Here is a 20883-nt window from a genome sequence, read left to right on the forward strand (position 1 = left end):
TCATATCCTTCACATTCTCAACACCACTGTGAATGGAGTGTCTTGGAAAAAATGCTATCTAAATATTAGTGTTCTAGTGCAGACCAAATCCAATAAAACTTTTTTTTTTAATGTAAATGCCATTCTTAGCTTGCTGACTATACAAAGACAGGTGGCCAGTCCTCAGGAGTAGTTTTCTGGCCCCTGGTCTAACGTTTAACCCTTTCATAGGAAAGTTCATAAGTCTTGTTCTAAATTTAGTCTTAATATATTAAAGAAGTTTTGTAGGTAATAGTAAATATTTATTAAATGCCTACTACATTGCTAAACTCTGCTAAGTCCTGTGGTTATGAAAAAGAAAGACAGTGCCTGCTTTCAAGGAATTTATAATCTGGGGGGGAAGGCAGCACACAAAAGAAAACTGAAACACACTGAGCTGGGGGTGAAGGTGACAAAGAGTACAACTGGTGGGAAATAAAGAGTTAGCTGGCCTTTGATCCCTGATAGAGTTTTTGAGAAGAATTCTTTGCCATACAACCTTACAAAGAGGGGCAGAGAGAGTACGATTGTCCTGAAGAAGATGATGAAATTATTGGTTTAAAAGGTTACATTATTATACATCATCAACTTTCTTAAAATTAGGTTGCTGTTTTCATCATAGATTTATAATTTTTAGACTAGTTCTTAATTAAATCATAAGAATTTAAAAAATGCTTTTTGGGGGAGAGGGGCAGGGAAATGAGGGTTAAGTGACTTGCCCAAGGCCACACAGCCAATAAGTGTTAAGTGTCTGAGGCCAGATTTGAATTCAGGTCCTCCTGAATCCAGGCTCGGTGCTTTATCTACTGCACCACCTAGCTGCCCCCTAATCATAAGAATTTTTAAAGCATAATGTGTAAACACAAAACCATCATCAAGCATTTATTAATTGTTCTGTCAATAAAAATTTATTAATCACCTACTATGAACTAAGCACTGTTAAGTGTTGGGGATACAAAAAGAGGCAAAAGACAGCCCTTGCCCTCAAAGAGGTGACAGTATAATAGAGTAGGCAACAAGGCAACAGATACGTACAAACAAGCGATGTACAGGATGAATAGCGGATAATTAACAGGAAAGGTACTAGAAATAAACGATGTTGGGAAAGGCTTCCTGTAGAAGATAAGTTTTTAGTTGGGATTTAAAGAATCCAGGGACACCAGAAGGCAGAGATGAAGAAGGAGAGCTTTCTCAGCATAGGGAACAGCCAGAGAAAATGTCCAGAGCCAAGAGAGGGAGCATCTTTTTTCTAGAATAACCAGAAGGCCAATGTCACTGCACCAAAGAGTATATGGGGAGGTATAAGGTATAGGAAAACTAGAAAAGGTGTAGGGGAGTTACATTAGATTATAAAGGGCTTTGAATGCCAAACATTTTTATATTTGATCCTGGAGATGATGGAAAGCCACTGGGTTAGATCTGTGTTTCAGGGAAATCATTTTGGCAGCTGAATGGAGGATGGAATAGAATGGGGACATATTCCTGCAGGCAGACCATCCAGCAGCCTGTTGAAATAGTCCAAGTATAAAAACCTGCAGCAGGGGGAGAATAATCTCAGAGGAGAAAAGGGTCATATTCCTGACATGTTACAAAGGTGAAGTCCCTAATGGTCATAGGGAAGGTGGGGGCAGGGGAGTTTAGGGAAAAGGACAATGAGTTCAATTTTAGACACAATTGAGTTTAAGATGCCTACCAGACATCTAGTTTTGAGATATCTGAAAGGCAGTTGGAGATGGGAGCCTGGAGGTCTGCAGAGAAGAGAAAGGATGAGTAAGTAGATTTGAGAATCACCAGCATAGAGATGGTAATAAATCCATGGGAGCTGCTGAAATCACCAAGTGAGGTAGTACAAAGCAAAGAGGACTAGGATGGAGCCCTGTGGGACACTCACAGTTAATGGATAGGTAGCAGGAGAATGAGAGAGTTGTTTCCTGAAAACCTAGAGAAGAATTTATCACAGGGAAGATGGTGATTGACAGTGTTAGAAGCTACAGAGAGGTCAAGAGTGAGGATTATGGGGCGGCTAGGTGGCACAGTGGATAGAGCACCGGCCCTGGAGTCAGGAGGACCTGAGTTCAAATCCGGCCTCAGACACTTAACACTTACTAGCTGTGTGACCTTGGGCAAGTCACTTAACCCCAGTTGCCTCACTAAAAAAAAAAGAGTGAGGATTGAGAAGAGGCTGCTGGATTTGGCAATTAGGAAAGTTTGGGTAGCTTTGCAGAGAGGAGTTTCATTGGAATGATGAGGTTAGAAGCTGAATTGAAGGAAATTAAGAGAAGTGAGAAGAGGCAGTGGAAGTATCAGTTAAATTGAGAGAGCCTTCTCAAAGAGTTTAGCCACAAAGGGTGAAAGAGATATAGGACAGTGGTGGGAAAGGTTCAAGTGAGGTATCAGGAGGAGAGACTGAAGACATAACAGAAGTGGCAGTCTGTTGGAGGAGATGGTATGGAATGAGATCAATGGTGCAGCGAGGAGGTCTGTTTGCTTTGGCAAAGAGTAAGGTCACCTGATGAAGGAGAGAGTGGTAGAAGGCATCTGAGAAGAAATAAGGAGATAAGAGAGCAGGAAGAAGAGGGAACTCTCAGCAAATGGTCTCAATTTTTTTTTCTGTAAACTATGAAGTTAAGGTTTTCAGCTGAGAGAATGGGGGGAGAGGAGCCATGACATGTTTGAGGAAAAACGAAAAGGTTTGAGAGAGCCACTTTAGAAAGTGAAATAGTGAGTTGATAAGGGAGATAGAGAAGTATTGAAGAGTAGCAGAGCATACCCAGTTCAAGTTGTATTTGTGTGGTGGACTTAGTAATTCATTTAATAAATAGTATGTCTATAGGAACAAAGACAGTAGAAGGCAGCTAGGTGGCACAATGGATAAAGCACTGGCTTTGAAGTCAGGAAGACCCAAGTTCAAATCCAGCCTCATACACTTACTAGCTGTGTGACTTTGGACAAGTCACTTAATCCTCATTGCCTGGGGTGGGGTGGGGGGGGAAGGAAATTAAAAATGTGAAATTTAAGGGGGGGGGTAAATAAATATGGGGGCAGCTAGGGCTAGGTGGAGCAGTGGATAAAGCACCAGGCCTGGATTCAGGAAGACCTGAGTTCAAATTTGACCTCAGACACATGACGATTACTAGCTGTGTGACCCTGGGCAAGTCAGAACCCTCATTGCCCCACAAAAATAAATAGAGAAGGGAAGGGAAGGGGAAGGAAGGCTGGCTGGCCGGCTTCTAGGAGTACCTGTCCAACCAAAGGGAGGGGCTGGAGGAGTGGGAGGGCATGAGCTGCCAGGATAACGAGGTTTAGTAGAAAAACTTTCCAAGTGCAATCTGGAGAGACATGAAGAATTTTTAATTTTTAACCTGTACCAAATCATTCCAATGGTGACTTGCTTTGTAGTATAATTTGAGAGTTGGTGCTAATAGACCTCTTTCCTTTCCACTTTATTGTTATTACCCTTTGAGAATTTTTATTATTTGTCCCTCGGTATGAATTCCATTATTTTTTTCTAACTCAATAAAATAATGCTTTGATAGTTGGATTAGTACAGCACTGAATTAGGGCTATTCAAGAGAAAAGAGGTTAGCTTTTCATCTAATTGGAAGTCCTTATCGCCTAAACCTAGATGAAGTATAAGTTTTCAGTAATAGGTAAGGTATAGTATGAGAAGAAGTCAGGTTACCAGATTAAAAAATAGGAAATGGACATGAGGCCAGGAGTATTCTGCTTGATTATGGGAAATGTAGATTGATCCAGGTTACAAGATTTGTTGCATTCAATTTTATTTTAGTAGTATTCCAGTACTTCGGTCTAGGGTGGAAGAATCTTTTTTTTTTTAAATCATAAAAGTATTTTATTATTTTCTAGTTACATCTAGAGATAGTTTTCAACATTTGTTTTAATAAGATTTCCAGTTCAAAATTTTTCTTCCTCCCCTCCCTGATCCCTCCCCAAGACAGCAAGCAATCTGATATAGATTATATATGTACAATCAGAGTAGAAGAATCTTGAGAAGTAGGAACAGGGTTGAGAGTGGAGTAATGTAAGGAATATTCAGTAAATATTACATCTTCTGTGGTATAGTAGAAATGGTAATGGAGTAGTAATCAGGAGATCTGGCTTCTATTTCTGATTATTTCCCAACTCTCTTCCTCATTTTCCTCCTCTTTAAGGTGGAACTGAAATAAAATAAGTTTTAAGGTCTCTTCCAATTCTTAAAAACTCTAATACTCAAACAGATTGATGACCTCAGTGATTCAGAAGTTCTTCCAACATTGCATACCAAAGCCCTATCTACTTCTGCCCATCCTGTGCACCTCTTGACCTCCCCAAAGCGAAGGGGTGAGGGAGAGCAGTCAGCCAGTGTGCTAGAAACTGTCTTTGCTTTATCTCAACCTCATGAGGGCAGCCATGGAGCCCTCTGGCCCCTGCTTTTCCTTAAATGACCCTGCCAGCTTTCTGCCTTGATTGGAAACAAAAAACCATGCTTCTATTATAACAGAAGCAAAACAGAGACATGCAGATATGCGAGGTATTAGTAGAATTGAATGTTAAATGTGGAATCATATTTTTGACCAGTCAGTGTAAGTTTTCTTTATTATTGGGGAGGAGATACTGGTAGCACCGTAAGAGTGGGTGGGGAAACATTTGGTTTTTATGCTGTAGTCACTTTCTAGTATATTCACTCCTTGCCTCATGTCTCCCTTGTAACAGAAAAATAGGCAAAACACCTGTCAGAGACCACCTCTGACACTGTATGCGCCATCTTATTCTGTAGTCATTACTCCCCTTTCAGAAGGAAGGTGTGTTTGATCTGTCCTCTGAAACCAAGATTGGTCAGTTCATTTCACTGGAGTACAGATATTCTTGTCATGTTTTCATCTCTATATTGTAGTCATTGTGTATGTTGTTCTCAACGGTCATTTTTTTCTCCACATCAGACTGCACAAATCCACCCTCTTTTCTGAATTCTTCCTATTCATCATTCCATTCCATTCATATACCAGGGTTTCCTTAGTTATTCCCAGTCATTGGGTAATGTACTTCATTTCTAGTTTTTTGCTACATGGGATTAAATTTAGCAAACTTTTATCTAGTACTGAAAAGAAAAGATGTTTGTTGCATGTCATTCCCCATAACTTCTAGGTATTCAGTCTCATATTCTTTGTAGGAAAAGCAAGGGATCAAGCAGCTTCAGTAGCTCCCCATTGCCTTTTAGGATAAACTACAAACTTCTTTGTTTGGCATTGTTAAGCCAATTTGTCCCAGCCTGCCTTTCTAGGCTGATTACACATTACTCCCACCTGTCTGCTGTGTTTCTTTTAAATTGACCTGCACTTATAGTTCCATCTCCTGTCTCCTTGCTTTTTGTACAAGCTGTCTCCCATACCTACAATGCTCTCCCTCTCACAATCAACCCCTGCAATCCTTGAAGAAGGTGACATTTTGAGCTAAACCTTGAAAAAGCCTTTTCCCTAGTTACTCGCCTCCCTTCACCTCCAGTCATTGTGTTTTGTATGTGTTCTGTATTTAAATATTCAATGAATATTTGTATTCCCCAAGTAAGCTCCTGGAAGGCAGAAACTTCCACTTTCATATCTGTAGGCCCAGCATCTATCCCAGTGTCTGTCTACTGCTAGGACGAATCATGGTTGCTTAAATGCTTGTGGAATGAATGATTAAAGGGACAAACATTTAAAACTAGAAATGTAATCCCAGTTGGTCCCATTACCTGCATGTGTTTGTTGAGTCAAACCAATGTTTCTTTGGTTACAAAACATCTTAGAACATTTGGGGGAATCATCCTATCCAAGGTTTTTAAGGAGAATTCATTTTATTTAAATAATAATCATTCAACTAATTGTTGTCTTCAAAACAGTTAACATGAGAGGCTATCATTATTAAATCAGTGTTGCTTTTGCTCAAATCATCTTGAACTTACTTCCACGTCTTCCTCTACATATTCCATGCTTTTTCTAATGTCATTGACTAACCTTGAATAATCTACTTCATATCTGCCAAAATAGCACCGAATTTTCATTTTAACAGTGTTATAAATTGGCTGTGTGTTGGGATTTTTTGTAAGAGTGTGCATCATACAATATGGCGGCCATGCCACCCTTGTCTTGGAGACATAACATCATGCACTAAACCTGTTGTTCCTATAATAAAAATGTATTTTACTATCTATAATAGCTCCTGTTTTAAATGTTTTCATTATGATTTTAGAATAGTGAAGTTAGCCTATCCCAGACCTTTATGGTCTAAAATAACTTGTATAAAAGCCAACCAAGTCTTGATGTACCTTGCTTGCCACATGCCCTCCCCCTCCAAGATCACAAGCTAACCAAAATCACAGCTGCATCCCTGCTGTAGAGAGGGAGTTGTGTTAAACAGAGCCTGCTATGCTGGTGTAGTGAAAGTTGACACTATCCCATGTGTAAGTTGTGTATAGTCACAGTCCAAGCTAAATATATTACACAGTTTATCTTGTGTAGTTATGGTGAGTCTTGATATAAACATAGCTGTGTTGGACATTGCATGTACCTAATAAGCAAAATAATCTCATCTAAAGAAATAGATGTTATGCTCTCCCCTTAATAACTCAGTATATCATTAATGGAGATGTACATAGAGGAATAATACAGCAAATAGATGTATAGAATGTTGGAAGCTAGAATAGGCACTGTAGATAATCTTATTCCAGTCCTCTCATTTACAGGTAGAAAAACTAAGGCCTATAGATGAGGAATGAACCATTCATAAATAGCATTTGTCATGTTACTTACACTGCAGGACTACTCTCCAAGTGACAAATTAGAAACATTATTTATTGTGGCTAAGGAATTCAGGTGCTGCATGAATATGAGTATCCAGTGAAACACTGATTTCTCTTTCAAAGCAAGAGAGGCATTATAGCTAGAGCAGAAAAAGAACGAAATTTAGAGTCTGAAGTCTTGGGTATTCATTCTGGCTTTGCTGCTCGATACTTGTATGACTTTGGGTGAGTCAGTAAACTTCTGGGGCTTTAGTTTCCTCATCACTAAATTGGGAGATTATATTAAATGATCTCTGTGGCTTTTTCTACTTCTGAATCTACAGGGATTGGATGATTCTGTGAGAACAAGCTCATTGTTGTTCTTTTAAAAATTATCTGATTTGCTGTTATCTGTCCATTCTGAGTATTTTTACCTCTACACAAACAGAAATCTTTGAATTAGTTCATGAGGTCCTATATTCCTTTACCTGAAAGCATAAAAGAAGAGACCAACAGATAAACAATCACAGGGCCGTGTGCTCACAGGTTTGGGGCCTCTCTCCCCAGCAGGAGACTCAGAGCAGCCCAAGCATACCCAGGCAGAAAAGAAAAAAATGCCTTCCCTGGTTAGGGCTTTTTGGAAATATTTTCATTTTCTCCTGCTCATGTTCTTCATGTCTGTTCATCATAGGAATAGTAGAGTTCTGTTATACATCATGACGCCTTCCCCAAGTTCTTCTGTATGGAGATTATATCAGGGGGCAGCTAGGTGGCCCTGAAGTCAGGAGGACCTGAGTTCAAATGCGGCCTCAGACGGTTAACACTTAGCTGTGTGACCCTAGGCAATTGCCTCCAAAAAAAAAAAAGATTATATCAGCCAAACACAGTGCATAATGGGCTTGACTAGTCCTTCATTACATTTAAAAGACTTATAAATTAAAGCTTGCAGTACACTAATCATGGAGACAAAGTTAACACATGAAACAGAATAGTCAAATGCTTAAGGAAGAGATCTTTATGGAGAAGAACAACAGTTGGCAAAATCCAGCTTGGATTTTTATACCAGCCTATAAGCCAAGAATGGTTTTTACATTTACAATTGAAGTTTTATTATTTTTTTTTAATGAAAAAAATTATTCTTAGCCTATGGACCACAGTTTGCCAGTGCCTCAGCTAGAGAAACAAACTTTTAAAATCTAGTGTCAAGGGCTAAAATTCTAGCTAGTCTGTCTAAAATATCTAATGAGTGGTCGTCAATAAATTAATTATAAGCTTTAGCAATAGTTTAGACTTTTAAGCAGTTATTAAGGAGAATAAGAATTTGGTAAAGAGAGAGAAAGGCCTACATTCATCTATCTATTAAAGGAGAGCAGGTTTCTAGCTCCCTTCTCCGCCAGAGTCCCCAGGAAAAAAAGAGTGAGACCAAGTGCCAGTGTCTTCCTTCCTCCTCCCACTAGCCCGCGCCACTTCCTGATGCCAAAGAAAAGACTCCTGGTCTTGCCCTCAAAGATCTTCGCTTCATGGGCAGAACTCTACCGTAAATCTCCAGCAGGTGGCGTCATTCCAATCATTACACTAGTAGGAGGCTATCTTCCCTCTAAGCCAAGTGTTTTTATCATAGAATCAGTGAATGGATTTCAGGGGATCTGTGAAATTGGTTAGAGGGGGGAAAAACTTATGACATTGGAGAAAAATATGATATTGAGAGTGGATTTCACATATAGGAGCACAATAATGGAAGGGCCCCTCTTCAGTTAATTTTTTTTTCTAATTACCTCTTAGTTCCCAAGCTCCCTACTATTTATTTATTGGGAACAAAGTTTAAAATGGAGGGAACAGAAGTTAAGAATAAGTAGTTTAAGGAAAGCTCACTATACTTGTGTGGGCATTGAAATTGGCTTCAGGCTCCCTGAGCAGAGCTGCTGCCGCCCCTCCCCCTCTGCTTCAGCTGCTGGGGGGGGGGGCAGGCCTCTGAGCAGGGCTAAGATAAGCAGATGAAAACCCCCCGAGCCACAGGTGTGACATGGCCCACAAAAACCTGGGGCCGCCAGTCCTGAGAGAGGAAGTTAATAAAAAGAGACGGTAGAGACGCTGGGGGGGATTGGAGAGACGCTGAAGCTGCAGACAGACAGAGAGAATGGTATGGAGAAAGGGTTTTTTTCAGTGAATTAGAAGGGAGGACACCAGAGGACTAGAAGAACTCAAGGAGGTGAGAGAGGGGGCTTGGAGTTAGAAGAAAGGAGCTGAGCAGTGAAAGCGAAGCAGGGGAGCTGGAGTGAAGGAGAAAAAGAGTGACAGCTGGAGAAAGCTGGCAAGGCAGCAATGGCCCTTATTATAATTTGCATTTCTCAATCCTTAACTCTTACATTTATTTTTATAAATAAACCCTGATTTGATTATTTAATTAAGAGGCTTCTTAATCGTTTCCTTATCAATTTGGGAGTGGAGCAGTGTGGAGAAATTTTAAAAGGCCCTAATTGGCTTAGGAAATTAATAGCAGTCAGATAGCCAGCCAGTCAAAAGTCCCCAGATTAGTCCCCCCATGTCAGCTAAAATATTCTCACACTAGACATTTCCATTATTCAGGAAACCCTCCGCCATAAGATATTTTTCTTCTGTGCTCTTTCTTAGGGAATGAGAACGTGAATGAAAAAAGCATTTGTTAAGCCCTAATTATAAGACACACATCATGGTAAATGTTGGGATTACAGATAGAAAAACAAGACAACTACTGTTTTCTTTCTTTCCTTCTTGGGCAATGGGGGTTAAGTGACTTGCCCAGGGTCACACAGCTAGTAAATGTCAAGTGTCTGAGGCCAGATTTGAACTCAGGTAATCCTGAATCCAGCTAGGTGGCACAGTGGATAAAGCACTGACCCTGGATTCAGGAGGACCTGAGTTCAAGTTTGGCCCCAGACACTTGACACTTACTAGTTGTGTGACCCTGGGCAAGTCACTTAACCCTCATCGCCCTGGGGGGGGGTTAAAGAATAAGTATAGGGGGCAGCTAGGTGGTGCAGTGGATAGAGCACTGGCCCTGGAGTCAGGAGTACCTGAGTTCAAATGCAGCCTCAGACACTTAACACTTACTAGCTGTGTGACCCTGGGAAAGTCACTTACCCCCAATTGCCTCACTAAAAAATAAATAAATAAATAAAAGAATAAGTATTTGTGAAGAGGAAATATAGGATAGTGGATAGAAAATAGAGTCAGGGAGACCTGGATTTATGTCCTGCCTCTGGTGTTTATGTGTGACTGTGGACCAAAGTTCAAATCCTGCCATACACACTTATGTAAACTGTGACTTTTGGCAGATTCAACTCTCTTAGCTTCAATTTTCTCTTCTGTAAAATGGGGGTGATAATAGTACCATCCTCACAGGGTTGTTGTGAAGATCAGATGAAGTCATATGTTCAAAGGCCTTTACAAACTTTACAAGTGTATATATATATTTGCTACTATGATTAACTTCTAGAGGCCATGTAAACAATGATTTTCTGGCATTAAAAATATGTGTAAGGCGGGGCAGCTAGATGGCGCAGTGGGTAGAGCACTGGCCCTGGAGTCAGGAGTACCTGAGTTCAAATCCAGTCTCAGACACTTAATACTTAACTAGCTGTGTGACCCTGGGCAAGTCACTTAACCCCAATTGCCTCACTAAAAAAAAAATGTGTGTGTGTGTGTGTGTGTGTGTGTGTATATAAGGGGGCAGCTAGGTGGTACAGTGGATAGAGCACTGGCCCTGGATTCAGGAGGACCTGAGTTCAAATTTGACCTCAGACATTTGAAACTTAGAAGCTGTGTGACCCTGGGCAAGTCACTTAACCCCAATTGCCTCACCAAAAAAAAAAGTGTGAGAGTGTGTGTGTGTGTGTGTGTGTGTGTAGTAATAAAAAGGAATATTTTAAAATTAAGCCCAGGCAGCTTCTTGAGACTATACTAAGGGAATTGTGTGTCTGCGTCTGTCAAGGGCCCTCCCTGACAAATAAAATGATTACCACCACCCCCCCTCGCTACCCCAAAAATATACCGGTAGGGTTGTTTGGGATATTTAACTTTTAAACAATGATATCCATTATCCACGGGATTCATTCTCCATCAAGAAGGCTATAATTACATTTTTCTAGAGGAACATTAAAATCATTTGTAGGGGGCAGCTAGATGGCGCAGTGGATAGAGCACCAGCCCTGGATTCAGGAGGACCTGAGTTCAAATCCGGCCTCAGACACTTAACACTTACTAGCTGTATGACCCTGGGCAAGTCACTTAACCCCAATTGCCCCTCAAAAACAAACAAACAAACAAAAAATCATTTGTAAATTTTAATTTCAGTACCCATTAGAATAATTCTAAGCCATCATACAGTACTGTTTTAAACAGGAAAAATACAAATAAGAAAACCTGACTGTTATTCCCCCCATCTCCCAAAAAAGATCCAGAGGTTTTTCTGGTATAATGGAAAAAATACGGGACTCGCAGTTAGAAGAGCCTGAGATTGGAATTCCCCTTGTGTGAGGGTGGGCCAGTCACGTTCTTTATGACAGTAAAATAGTGGCAGTGCCTCTAGTAATTCCTTCACAGGGTTGTTGTGGATCAAATGACTTAACATATGTAAAGCCTTTTGTAAACCTTAAAGTACTGCATGTCAATGTCAGTTCTCATTTTTTATTATGATCTAGGGACTATTTAGTCCCATAGTCTGATCTTACAGTCATCCATTCTTTTGAGAGCCCTGATTAGCAGATATAAAACTACTAAATCCCTACTACTAAATATGCTAGAATAACCAAGATTCTTTATAAATAAAGGATGACTCCAATTTAAAATTTGACTAAACATGCAATTCTCTTGAGTTCTTCACCAGGCAAGGCACTGTAGTAAATGACCATACTTTGTGGTTTGCTCCATTCAGTAGCTATGTCTTCTTCTCTGACACAGACCATTTTATTTCTGACTTGGAATACCAGACATCAGGTTCAGCCAAGAAATGGATTCAACACAGTCAGCTCTCATATCCAACTCCTTTCTGGAGAACCTAGAAGGGTGAGTGTTTATTAAACTGCTTCAGTTTTTGTGTGCACAAATCTGGTAATTGCATGCGCAAATCAGGTAGTTAAGCATGCAATTACCTGATTTGCATGCGCAGAAGTGAGGGTGTGCATGTGCAATAGTAAGTATACCTTTTTTTAGTTGTATCCCTTGTACTGATAGCTCAGTTTTGTCTGAGACACTCAGCTTTTAAAACTAACCACATTAAACCTCTTATGCTCTTCTTAAATTATAGTAAAGAGTTTGAACTAAAAGCAAACACTTGCTTTGATTTGCCCATCCAAGTAGCTTTTTTGTCCAGGGATTAGGTTAAAAGTTCTTGAGGTGCACAGGGTCAGAGCCAGGGCATTGGACTGAAAATCAGTTCTGAAACTCTTACCTGAGGTTGTTTGCTCTATAACTTGAACATCTGAGCTTCAGTGTCTTCATCTGTAAAATTAAAAGGTGAGATTAGATCTCTGTCTCTGACATCCTTTGAAGTTTTCATTTCTTTTGAGTGCTAATAAGCTGTATGAGCCTAATATAGTCTAGGCTGAAAGGTGACCACGATTTTAGAGAAGTCTGGCAATATGAAATAAGAAAGATGTAAGAAAAATGTAACTCCAAACAGTTAAGCTTTCATCTTTCTAGAAGAGAACTTTGTTCTGTATTTTACGTTTTAGCAATTCAGCCGATGGGCAAACCTAAACTCCTGGAAGCTATAACCTATATGTGAGATGCCCGGTTCTAACCAGGGAGCTTTGCTGGTAGTGGTTATCTGCCCTCCTATACTCTTTGCAATCCAGTACCCTGGTAGATACTGTTGAAGTGCAGTTATCAGAACAGGCTTTTTGTTTGGCTTTTGTTTGTTTGGTTGGTTTTTGGTTTTGTTTTTTTACGGTGCCGTTTGAGGTTTAACTTGCATTGTTTTTAAATCTTTTTAGTAGAGTGAATAATTAGAACCACTTCTAACAAATTAGGAAACAGGTCCAAGGGCGTTAAATGATTTTCCTGAGATCACCCAGTGAGTTAGTAGTAGAGGGAAGTCTAAAACACAGGTCTTTTGATTTCCAGTCCAGTGCTCTTAATCTTTGGATTTCCTTTGTTTTCTGTTAGGTAGTTTGTTTTTAGAAGACAGTGTACAAAAAAAGCCTCGCCAAGTCCAAATCAAACTAAAGTTGTACCCTTCTTTATGCTTAACCTTTTCCCTTTATGAGCTGTTCAGATATTTTTTTTGTTTTTGTTTTTGTTTTTTTGCAGGCAATGGGGGTTAAGTGACTTGCCCAGGGTCACACAGCTAGTAAGTGTCAAGTGTCTGAGGTCGGATTTGAACTCAGGTCCTCCTGACTCCAGGGCTGATGCTTTAACCGCTGCACCATCTAGCTGCCCCTGTTCAGATATTTTTAAAGCTTTTCATACTTCATATTTATTTTTATCAAATACATTGTCATCAGAAATTCTTGCCCAAATTCAGCTATACTAGTTTATTTTGTGATGTCAAAAGGCTTTTAATTCAACCAGAAAGTCAGCTCTCTGCTCTTTTTAACCATTGTTTGCTTTTAACAAGAAGAATGGTCCCTTGATCTTCTCCAGCCATAGTAAATTAGTTGGAAAGGCCCCCTTCTAGTTCTTTTAGGAACTAGACTAGTAATGGCGATTCTCTGCAGAGAAATAGCATCAGATCACTTATTTTGTGACTCTTCTGATAACAAAACAAGGCAGTGATACTTTTTCTCACGGTTGGATCTTATTTTGATTCCATACAATTTTTTCTTCTGTATCTGCTTAATTGTATTTGAATAAAAGGTACTAGTCCTGTAGCAACACCCTGAGCTATCTTAGGACAGTCTGTCTTCTTGAGAGGGAGAAAGGATCTTAAAAATCCTAAATTCTAAATTAGGACAGCTATATGTGTACTTGGAAGGTTGGAGATGGGGGCAGGTCAGAATCCAGACTCCAGCTTTTCACCAGTGGTTACTATGGGAATTTCTTAGTGCTTTAAGGTGACAGAAACAAGAAATCCACAGATAAAAGAAGTGTATTTTGATAATGGCATCCTGAAGATTTGGCATCCTGAAGATTTGGAAACAGTTGCAGCAGGTACTGTTGTCCTGTTGAGGATGAGAATCTCCACTCAACACCCCTTGATTTTTTTTTTGTCATGTTCTCTAATTCAATGACCACATCAGGTGGTCATTTTCAGTAACTTTCCATTATTTGTCTTTTTAAAAAATTATTATTATTATTTTTGCTGGGCAGTGGGGGTTAAGTGACTTGCCCAGGGTCATACAGCTAGTAAGTGTTAAGTGTCTGAAGCCGGATTTGAACTCAGGTCCTCCTGAATCCAGGGCCAGTGCTCTATCCACTGCACCACCTTGCTGCCCTGCTCCATTATTTGTCAGTAGCAAATTCCTAAAATACAAGATACCCAGCTTTCCTTGTACTACCTGAACTCCCTTATTTTATCCTTATCCCCTTGTTGGTGCTTGATGCTCCCACCTTAATATTGTCATGACTTTGAGCTCTTCTTTTAGGTCTTCATCATCAAGTTTCCCAGGATGTGAAAAAGATAGAGACACCTTGTCCTGCCATTCCTAATTTACCTGTTTCTCTCCCTTCTATGATTGAACCCTAGTCGTACAGTAATTGTTTTCTCCACATAGCCACCACCTGCTTGTATGATGTCACAGAAAAACCACTGAACTTGTAGTCATAGGGCCTTGGTTAAAGTTCTGCTTCTACAACTTCTTTTTTTTTTTTTTTTTTAGTGAGGCAATTGGGGTTAAGTGACTTGCCTAGGGTCACACAGCTAGTAAGTGTTAAGTGAGACTGGATTTGAACTCAGGTCCTCCTGAATCCAGGGCCAGTGCTCTATCCACTGCGCCACCTAGCCGCCCCTCTACAACTTCTTAGCAGTGGCCTTAGGTAATTTCTTTAAACATCTGTGTCTGTTTTCTCATCTGTGAAATGGGAATAATAATACTTGTACTTCCTACCTCACAGGGTTGTTGTGAGGCTCAAAGGGCCATGAAGCACTTTATACACAGGAAAGTGTCATAGAATGTCAGCTACTGTTGTGTAATTCTATGTTGTGTGCCACAGTATAAACCACAAGAGAGACAGTATGCTATGGTGGATCAAGAAACAGCTGGGGCTTCAGACTCAGGAAGACCTCAGTTTAGGTCCAGCCTGTGATGTATGCTGCCAGTGTGACCCTAAGCAAGTCACTTAAACTCTCAAACATCTATACAGATTAAAAATTCTTCTGAAGCACCAAAGTAGATAATTTTGGGGAAATAACTTAAGAACCTAGGACACCTAAGGCAACAAGATTTGCAGGAAGCACAATAAAATTAAGGACCAACCAAGCTAATCCTGTTCCTTCTTGACCTTCGTGTAGCGTTTGACACTTGTTCACCTTCTAGATGTTCTCTCCTCTTCTGGTTTTCCTAATACTGATCTTTGATTCACTTCCTACCTGTCTTGACTTTTCCTTTTCAGTGTCTTTTTCTAGATCATACTTATTTTCATGCCGCAAGACTCTGCTCTGGGTTCTCTATACTCTCTCTATGACTTCATCAGTTCCCATGGATGCTCTCAACTCTCAGGTCTATATATCAAGCTTTCACCTGAACTCTAGTACCATATCACTAACTGCCTATTTGACATTTCAAATGGGGTGCCAATTAGGCATCTCAAAGCATCTTCAAAACTGAATTTATCTTTCCCCAAAAACCTATTGCTTTTGCAAACTTAATTATTTCTGTGAGTAGTACCATTGTACCAGATTCACAGCTCCCTGATCATTCTTGTTTCTATTTTACAGTTTCCATTCTTTTTTTTTTTTTTTGCGGGGCAATGGGGGTTAAGCAACTTGCCCAGGGTCACACAGCTAGTAAGCGTCAAGTGTCTGAGGTCAGATTTGAACTCAGGTCCTCCTGAATCCAGGGCCGGTGCTTAATCCACCGCTCCACCTAGCCGCCCCCTCCCTGATCATTCTTGACTCCTTACTCTCATTCATACCACATCCAATTAGTTAACAAATCTTATCATTTCTACCTTCATGACATATCTTGCATCCATCCTCTTTTCTCCATAAAACCACAATTCTAGTTCAGCTCATCACTCTCACCCAGATCTTTCCAGTATCCTCCTGTTTTGTCTCCCTGCTTCCAGTCTTTTCCCTTTCAAATCACACAGTGGCCAAAAGCACATATCTGACCGTGTCACTTTCCTTCTCAAGAACCTCCAGGGGCAGCTAGGTGGTGCAGTGGATAGAGCACCGGCCCTGGCTTCAGGAGGACCTGAGTTCAAATGTGGCCTCAAACACTTAACACTTACTAGCTGTGTGACCCTGGACAAGTCACTTAACCCCAATTGCCTCACCCTCCCAAAAAATAAAAATTTTTAAAAAAAACACATAAAAATAAAAAAAAAAAAAAGAACCTCCAGTGGTTCCCATTTTCCTTTATGATTAATTATAAACTCTCCCAGTCAGCTTTTATAGCCCTTTGCTATGTGATTCCAGCCTACCTTTCCAGGCTTACTATACCTGGCAATCTTTTCAAACCCTTCTCCCCATCTCTATCCCCACCTTCCCTGCCAGATTGTTCTACTTGTTCCCTTTGTAGGACGTTTCTTTTTCTGCTTTTACACAGGCTGTTTACCCAACACCTGGAATGCACTTTCCCCTCATTACCTCAAGGAAAATGTAAGTTTCCAAATTCCACTTAAATGCCACCTCCTACAGAAAACCTATCCCCGTCTCCTAAGCAGTTAGTGACATATATGTCATTGTTACCTAAACTCCAGTGGCTCTCTTATTATCTCTAGTATAAAATATAAACCCACCTCCTTTTTTTTCCATTTCTTTTTTGCTGCCTTTAAAACCCTTCACAGCCAGCCCAACCTCCTTTTTCAGTTATGTTCTTAGACCTTTCCCACATACTGTGGTTCAGCCTAAATGGCCTTTTTAAGGTTTCTCTTACATGGTGCCCCCACAGCTGTCTTCATGACTTTGCACTGACTCCCTCTAGCCTGGAATGCACTTCTTTCTCTTAGAACCTCTTGTTTCCCTCAAGGTACAACCTGAGTGTCACCTTCTTCATGAAACCTTTGCTGATCTCCTTAGCTGCTGCCACCATACCTCAAAGTTACTTTGTCCCCATTCTGTGTGTGTATATGTTTGTATACACATACGTGTTGTCTTCCCTGACTAGAACATAAGGCTATGAATATGAAGGGCACCTTCACAGGGAAAGGCTGGTTCACTTTTGTCTTTGTATCCCCCCAAGGCCTAGCCTATGACAATACTTGGCACTTAAATACTCAGCCAGTATTTGATTGAGTAATAAAATAGGTCAGTAGGTATTGCCTTCTTTTCATACCAAGAGATGGGTAATGGAGTTTTTTTTTTTAATCTTGATCCAGAAGACTAAGGAGAAATACCTCAAGTCTGGCCTTACGGATGCAGGGTAGGAGATGTGGTAGTCCATGACCATGCTAACAGATCAGTGATGGCAATGCAAGTGGCTTCCATAACCCTAAAGCTTTGGCAGTCCTGCTTGAGCCCATGAGTTTGCCCTGTGCCCCTTATTTGCTGATCCAGTACTGGCTACCTGACCTAAGTCTCCATTTCTGGAATTGGTTTCTCAAATCTTGACCCCTTATATTTTGGCTCTCTGAAGAGCCTTGAGTACCAGCCTGAACTGGCCTTTTGGTCTATGTTTACTTAGACCCTAATTCCAACTCTCCCTTTTCCCTCCAGACGGAATTTTTCTTCCCACTTCCAGGGCTTGTCTTCATCACTTGAGAGAGTAAAATGAATTAGGACCATCTAGGGTTGGCCTTCTCTTTTCTGTGGCATCACTATTGCTGAGGTTCCCCATCCCTAACTTGCACCAAAAGGGAGGGAGGGAGGATTGACCTTTCTAAATAATAAGCATATGGGGCAGCTAGGTGGCACAGTGGATAGAGCACCGGCCCTGGAGTCAGGAGTACCTGAGTTCAAATCTGGCCTCAGACACTTAACACTTACTAGCTGTGTGACCCTGGGCAAGTCACTTAACCCCAGTTGACTCACTAAAAAAAAACAACAAAAAAAAACCCAAACAAATAAATAATAAGCATATACAGATATTTTGCCCAGGTTAGGTGTAGCAGAACATATCTGGACATTGATAGAGAAATAATTGATGGAATGAAGAAATGAGTTGAGATTTTCTTTAAGGTAATTCCTCGGGGGGGCAGCTAGGTGGCGCAGTGGATAGAGCACCAGCCCTGGAGTCAGGAGTACCTGAGTTCAAATCCAGCCTCAGACACTTAACACTTACTAGCTGTGTGACGCTGGGAAAGTCACTTAACCCCAATTGCCTCACTTTAAAAAAAAAAAAAAAGGTAATTCCTCAGGAGGTTCAAATGTCTGAGTTTCCTGTGAGTTTCCTGACCTCAAACCCCATCATAAGCCCCAGAACCATAGTGGAGAGGCAGTGAAGAAAGAACATGGAATTTAAATTAACCTGGACATGGCAGTTGGTTACTAATTCTAGAGGCCATGTGATTTAGTGAAAAATCTTCTGGACTTGGAGTAAAGAAAAACTTGACTTCAGATCCTATTTTTTGTTTTGTAACCCTGGGCAAGTTACTAAGGAGGTGATTACAGTACTTATCAAGAAAGGTAGTTGTGCATTGTGCAGTGATCAACTTCGGTAGGGGGCAGCTAGGGCAGTGGATAAAGCACTGGCCCTGGATTCAGGAGGACCTGAGTTCAAATCCAGCCTCAGACACTTGACACTTACTAGCTGTGTGACCCTGGGCAAGCCACTTAATCCTCATTGCCCCGCCAAAAAATAAAAATAAAAAAAAAAGATCAACTGTGATAAACTTAGTTCTTCTCAGCAATATAGTGATCCAAGACAATGCCAAAAGACTTATGGCTGAAAGTGCTCTCAACATCTAGAAAAAAGAACTGTGGAATCTGGATGCAGATTGAACCATACTGTTTATACTGGGTTTTGTTTTCTTTTTTGAGGTTTTCTCCTTTTGTTCTGATTCTTCTTTCACAACATGACTACTGCAGAAATGTGTTTAATGTGATTTTACATATATAATCTAAATGAGATTGCTTTCTCTCTCGGGGAGGGGGGGAGGGAAGGGAGAAGGAAAGGGAGGGACGGAGAAAAATGTAGACCTCAAAATCTTATAAAAACAAATGTTGAAAACAAAACCAAAAAAAAGGTCGTTGTGAAGATCTTATAAAATAATGTACATTAAACACTTAAACACTTTTCAAACCTCAAATCACTATAGAAATGTCAGCTATTATTAGTAGTATTCTGCTTTCTCAGGACCCTAAAGGAATATTTTTACAATAAGTGGTTCTAAAATGAAAAATTTATCTTTTTTTATTCATGTTTATTATTTGTTCCATAGTAGTTCTCATAAATGACTTTAGTGGCTATAGATTTAGATTTAAAGATTTCAGAATTCATGATTTTTTAATATTTTAATTTATATATATATATGTGTGTATATATATATATATATATATATATAAACACAAAAAGCATATGGAGCCATGAATCTCTATTTCATACTATTTGCTTTTTTTTTAAAAGTAAATTCTGGGATAGAGCACCGGCCCTGGAGTCAGGAGTACCTGAGTTCAAATCCTGCCTCAGACACTTAACACTTAACTAGCTGTGTGACCCTGGGCAAGTCACTTAACCCCAATTGCCTCACTAAAAAAAAAAAATTAAAAAAATAAAAATAAATAAAAAAGTAAATTCTGTAAATTAATTTCAGAACTGTCTTGACTGTACTTCTGTCTGAACTTCCTTCAAATGATATTGGTTGAAAAGAGACTGAAGAGGTGTGGCTAGGTAGCGCAGTGGATAAAACACCAGCCCTGGATTCAGGAGTACCTGAGTTCAAATCCGGCCTCAGACACTTTAGCTGTGTGACCCTGGGCAAATCACTTAAGCCTGTTTGCCTCAGTTTCCTTATGTGTAAAATAAGCTGGAGAAGGAAATGGCAAACCACCCCACTGCCTTTGCCAAGAAAATACCAAGTGGGATCATGAAGAGTCAGACATAACTGAAACGACTCAGCATCAACAACAACACATCGTGAAGGAAACTTACTCGCTAGTACTCATTCACTAGCTTCTGTTACAGCACATAAAGTAGAAAAATTCTGGGAAAAACTCGATTAAGCCCTCCAAATTAAATTAACATGTCTTTTGATTCTCAGTGACTTCACTGCAAAAACTCCAGATGTAGAGGAAGAGTAATGTGGCCTCCCTCCCCCCCCCCCCCCCCCCCCCCGCCAAAAAGTGAGATAATATAGTTCAATCAAACTCTTCTAATTGGCAAACATTTCTTTAGAGCCCACTGTGTGCCAGGCTTTGTGCTAAATAAGTGTTAGGGATACAAAGGGCAAAACACAGGTTCTAGTCTCAAGACATCTCAAGGAACAGACAACATGCAAATAACTGTGTCCTAAAAAGATATACAGGACACATGAGAGAGAATCTCAGGGAAAAGGCATTTGTGAAAAGTGGGATGCTAGCCGAGATTTGAAAGATGCCAGGAGGCATAGATGAAGAGTAAGAGAATTTCAGGCATGGGATACAAACAGTGAAAATGCCAGCAGTCATGTCATGTAGCGTCTTATGTGAGGAACAGGTATTCTAGTAGCACTAGATTGAAGAGTGGAGAAGAGATGAGAAAGGAAGGAAGGGTTAGTAAGGAATAAGAAGGTCTAGGTGATTTATGATCTGCACTCTTAGAGGCTGTGAACATAGGAATGAGATTACAGATCTATTCAAGTACTGAAGGGATGCCACCTGGCATATGACACAATGCCCACTGTGCCCTGGACCTCTCAGCACAGGCCTATATATAGGAAGAAGAAACCCAAAGTTTTCACAGGTCTATACCCAAATGCCTAAAGTTAAGGCAAGAAAAAATAACTAGTGACCTTAGCACAGGGAGGCAAATTTGATGCCTTATAAGTGGTGGCATTGAGACTAAGTGAAATGAAATCCATGGTTAGTTCAAAGTAAAGGAGTAAGTAGTTTG

General features: G+C 40.2%; 1 protein-coding gene across 2 annotated transcripts in view; it reads left to right on the top strand.

The window, feature by feature from the left end:
• NFATC3 (nuclear factor of activated T cells 3) overlaps positions 1 to 20883 on the top strand; it is a 166052-nt gene that overhangs the window by 130625 nt on the left and 14544 nt on the right. Inside the window, exon 10 of one of the 2 annotated variants that reach the window (XM_043983370.1) lies at positions 11714 to 11818. The exons of the other annotated variant lie outside the window; for it this stretch is intronic. Coding sequence (XP_043839305.1) covers positions 11714 to 11814 — 101 coding nt within the window. The 3' untranslated portion in view covers positions 11815 to 11818. The remainder of the gene's footprint in view (positions 1 to 11713; positions 11819 to 20883) is intronic. 2 annotated transcript variants of the gene reach the window in all.

The sequence above is a fragment of the Dromiciops gliroides genome, chromosome 2, assembly GCF_019393635.1.
Source record: "Dromiciops gliroides isolate mDroGli1 chromosome 2, mDroGli1.pri, whole genome shotgun sequence".
Taxonomy (NCBI): domain Eukaryota; kingdom Metazoa; phylum Chordata; class Mammalia; order Microbiotheria; family Microbiotheriidae; genus Dromiciops; species Dromiciops gliroides.